At 43.3% G+C, this 4,668-nt stretch overlaps 1 protein-coding gene across 1 annotated transcript in view; it reads right to left on the bottom strand.

Annotated features, from left to right (window-relative positions):
* SLC38A8 (solute carrier family 38 member 8) overlaps window positions 1-1,870 on the bottom strand; it is a 16,333-nt gene extending 14,463 nt beyond the window's left edge. The window contains exon 1 of the mRNA XM_081335728.1: window positions 1,506-1,870. Coding sequence (XP_081191854.1) covers window positions 1,506-1,694 — 189 coding nt within the window. The 5' untranslated portion in view covers window positions 1,695-1,870. The remainder of the gene's footprint in view (window positions 1-1,505) is intronic.
* Window positions 1,871-4,668: the final 2,798 nt, after the last annotated feature.

The raw sequence follows: 4,668 nt of genomic DNA, 5'->3' as shown, positions 1-4,668 counted from the left end.
TCTGTATCTATAAAACACTTCATCTGATGAGAAATTCAGAAAAAGAAAAGACCGAACAATGGTTGGGAACTGATCAAAGAGAGAAGCAACCTGGAATTAAGTGGAAATTTCCTGAGAGTGAGGACAATTAACCAGTGGAACAGCTTTGCCTCCAGTGATGGCAGTGATGGCAGCTCCATCCTGGAGATTTTTAAGAAGAGGCTAAACAGTCACTTGTCTGAGATGGTATATATTTGGATATATTTTCATAATTTCCAGAAATGTCCCTAAAAGTTTTGGCCCCCTTAACTTACTGAAAATCAAGTGCTACAGTACATTGCCCAAGGTCATCAAGCAACCCCAAAGTAGTTTGAAATGTTAAATATTTTAAGAGAGCCCCTGTCCAAATTCCATTTAATTATATATATTTTTTCCTCCTTTCCCCCTTGTTCCTAACTTTCCTTGTAGGATTGTTAAAGTCAATGTTGTGGTTAAATAAAGAATAGACCATACACTGTGCTTTATGGGATATGGGGGGGAAGCGAGGAGGAACAGAATAGCGTATGAATATAAATAATGCACCATTTAATTTAAACTATTTATCCTTAAATGAAGAGCAAGGATACTTCTTCAGTGTCCATTCTCCATTCTGAATGGGATAGCTCAGTTGAACATTTTTTTCAAACTGCATAAAATAGTTTTTCAGGCAAAGGTGGGCACTCGGAAGAGAAAGATGCTAAATCAGAAAGAGGCACTGCCAGGCAAATACAGGTAATCCTCAACTTACGATCACATTTAGGACCAGGATTTCCATGGCAAAGCAAGGCAGCGGTTAAGTGAGTCGAACCCAATTTTGTAAGCTTTTTTTTTGCCACAGTCGTTAAGTGAATTGCTGTGCAGCTGTTAAGTGAAACAACGGTTGTTGAAATGACAGCTGTTAAGCACAACCAGCTTCCCCCATTGATTTTGCTTGTCAGAAGACAAATGGGACGGTCCTACCTGGTGATCACATGACCCCAGAACACTGCAGCCACTGTAAATAGATGCTGGTTGCCAGGTACCCAAATTTTGACCACGTGACTTTGGTGAGGATCAATTGCCAGTCACTTTTTTCAGTGCCTATGCCAGGGGTAGGCAACCTTGGCTCTTTTATGACTCGTGGACTTCAACTCCCAGAATTCCTGAACCAGCCAAGGTTGTCTACCCCTGGCCTATGCCAATGACTTTGAATGGTCACTAAACAAATGGCTGTAAATCAAGGACTACAGGTAGCCGGGTTTCTCTCAAAGGACCTCTCAGAGTCTTCCTTAAGTTATTTACAACTTGAGGAACTTGCTTCCTAGTCAACAGTTAGGACTGGATGACCTGAAATGTATTGCTTATTTATTGCATGAGGACCAGGAAGTCCAATCTACAAGAGGTCTCAGGTAGTCCAATCTATAGGAGGTCTCAGGTAGTCTAATGTACAGGAGGTCTCAGATAGTCCAATCTAGAAGAGGTCTGGAGAGCTATCCGTTGGCACTTACCAACTCCACGGAGATCGCTGGGGCCATTCCGCCAGCTTTATTGAAGGCCCAGGGGAAATTCAGGAGTCCTGCTCCAAGGGCAGATTTTAGCAAGATGAAGACGGCACCAAATGAGGAAAGTTGGGGGCTATCGGACTCCAGAGATGGCTTAGCTAGCAAGCTGATGCTCTCTCTAGCCAACTCCTCCATGTCTGAAAAGAAAAAGGAGGATTGGGTGTTTTATCGCTAGCAGATCTAAGTAGACTTCAACAACTCCACAACGCTTCTCAAGGAACTCAATCTGTCCATGGCTTTGCAGAAAAGTTTAAAAGATTTTCTCCATCTGGAAACAAAAAAATGACAAAAGAATGGGAAGAAGGGCTCCAAAGATTTCTCCCACACCCACCCCTCACCCCACTCATGACCCTAAACCTTATGGGGGGGGGGTGGCTGAGAAATGAGAGGGACATATGAAACAGAGCAAACTGTCCTAGGACCGAAGGAATGTGAAATGACGTGTACATGTGCACGTGCTAAAAATAAATGAAGCTTCTCTAGGCAATTTGCGGCCCCCAACGGACGCTTAATTTAATTAGAAGGTTTACTGGGAGAGGTTAAAACCGGACATCATGAAAATAGCAGATGTGCTAGAGATTCTGCAGGGAAATGTTTGCTAACCGGGGCCAACTTAAATCAGAGCCAAGGTGTGCAAGATGGCAGCACCCAGACTTTGGCTCAATATTCAGATGTTCTCAAGATGTTCAGCTCTGTCAGAAGAGTAAATAAACCCTATCAGAGGGCGATGAATCGTGGTTCATTTGATGCATGATAAACAAAGAAAACCCGAAGCATATATTTTGCTATTAAACTTTTAATTACAAAGAAACTTGTAAAAACACAGAAAGACTCATGGCTACATGTCTATCTCCCAGAGAGCACAAAGGAAAGGGAAAAAAGAAAGTAACTTTTTCTTTGGACATGCGCACACAGTAATAAATATAAAACCAAACAAAATACACGGCTGACCACGTGACACTGTTACAATGATAAGATAACAATTCAACTTGGAAAGAAACAGACTGCCAGGAGCTTACTGACAAAACCTAAAAACGCAGTGACAAGCTCAAGGTTCCTCAACCTTGGCATCTGCAGCATGGTGGGTGGGGCACTCTGGCACCTGAATGTCAATTAAGATTCTCAGTCATTCAGATAGAGTCGTCTGGAAGTTGAGACGTGGGAACAGGACTTTTTTTCCCCTTTTGGCTTGAAATGCTTTGCTGCTTATCTAGGTAGCTTCATTCTGAGCAAGTTGGCTGGGGGGGGACCTCCATATATGTCCTCCAGGTTGCTTTCATGTGTCACCTACTCTGAATCGGCTCATTAGGTGAGAAATGAGACCACCCTGAAGGACTTATATAGAGACCCCCCCTAACCAACTTGCTTCGATGGAAGAAGCTCCTTGGATAAAGCAGTGAAACATTTTAAATCAAGAAAGAAAAGTCCAGTTGCCTTGATTCAACTTCTAGTCTAGTACTTGAAGGATCCAATCTGTGTTGGTCACTGAGGTCCAGAGGTTTAGTCTTCCAAACTTTTGGAGTCGTGCTGGAGACCATCCTTATGGAACGTCTCTCTCACGAGAATGGTGAGAGAGAAGTCCCCTGAAGTTGGGCTCCAGCACGAATCCAAAAGCTCAGAAAACTAAACCTCTGGTCCTGTAGATTGACCCAGATTGGATCCAACAATATTATCCTAGGACATGTATATTCGCCTTAATTCGTGCTAGTATTTGAAGTCCACCCATCTTACAGTTGGTGACAGTTGAAATATTGAACTGGTCATCTTGAGGCTGTGGACCACCGAGCTTCAGTCTTCAAAGCAGCTTCCCTGACCTGTCAACAATTTTCAGAAATCCAAGCTGACTTGACCATGTGCTTTCAAGGTTGAGATTTCTGGGACTTGTTTGTAGGCAATGTTTCAGACAAAACAACAGATGTCCAAGAAGTTGGGTATGTACCAAAATGTCCAAAAAGCCAAGGGGTTGGCCATGGCTGCATGAGGAGGCCCGGATTCTTTTGTCATGCATTACAACTGCTGCATTGTTTTGTTTTGCCTTGCCTTGCCTTGCCTTGCCATGCCATGCCATGCCATGCCATGCCATGCCATGTCATGTCATATATATTATTTTGGTTCCATCTTTGCAGGTTTCCATTTGTTATCGAAGTTTCAAATAGTTTAGGCAGAAAACATGCAGTCATCTTAAAGGCCAGCTCCCAAATGAGCATCACAAAGTTAACAATAAAGTGACCTGCCTTCACTTGGGAATGTTGCAGTTTATAAAAAAGCAAATGTATACCAACTAAAAAACACCAAGGCAACATATCAGGAAAGAGCTGCACAGTTCAGAGCAATTTTCAAAAGCAGGAAGGGACCGAAAAGTGTTGAATAGCGTGGGTGGATGCGTCAAAAAATATGAATATTTTAGCCCATTTGTTTGTCTATAGAAGCAGCGACGGGTCTACAGAAATTATACCAAGAAATTAAAAAACAGCTTGATGTGTCAGAACTAAGGCCGGCTTCTTTGGTTACCGATCACCAGATCAGTAATTCATTTTTTACTTCCCAGCCATGTGACCTTCTGATCTCGGTAAGCAGGATAAAGAGGTTTTAATCAGCTGCTATAAAGAATTATGAATGGCTAATTGTTCCCGTCATCCTGATTATGTCTTTGCAGCCTGCTGCGTTCTGAGCCATTCAAAGTGTCCCTTTCAGTCATCAGCGGTCCACAAAGGAATGCTTTAATTGGCTGGTGTGATTCAGAATTTAGCCATTGGGCTGGAAATAAAGGGCTTGGCCAATAAGAAAAGCTCAGCACAGACTGGCACACTCTGATATACTTTTGGAGGGTGGGGGTGGGGGGAAATTCAAAATGTTTTGAGAACTTTTACCACTCTTGCCTTCGTGACACTCCTGAGTAGAGCCAAGATGGCCTTTCAACAGCCTAGGGCAGTGATGGCAAACCTTTTAGAGACCGAGTGCCCAAACTGCAACCCAAAACTCATTGGGTGCCGGGTGGGCATGGCCCATTGGGTGGGTGTGGCCCATTGGGTGGGCATGGCTGCAGTGGTAAAGGCAGACTGGGTGGGACTAAAAAATTCAATCAATCAATTCCAACTTTGCGAGATCT

Source organism: Vipera berus (genome assembly GCF_964194415.1).
Source record: "Vipera berus genome assembly, chromosome: 10".
NCBI classification, from domain to species: Eukaryota; Metazoa; Chordata; class Lepidosauria; order Squamata; family Viperidae; genus Vipera; species Vipera berus.
The sequence above is the reverse complement of the archived record's forward strand: the minus strand, read 5'-3'. Positions and strand labels throughout refer to the sequence as shown.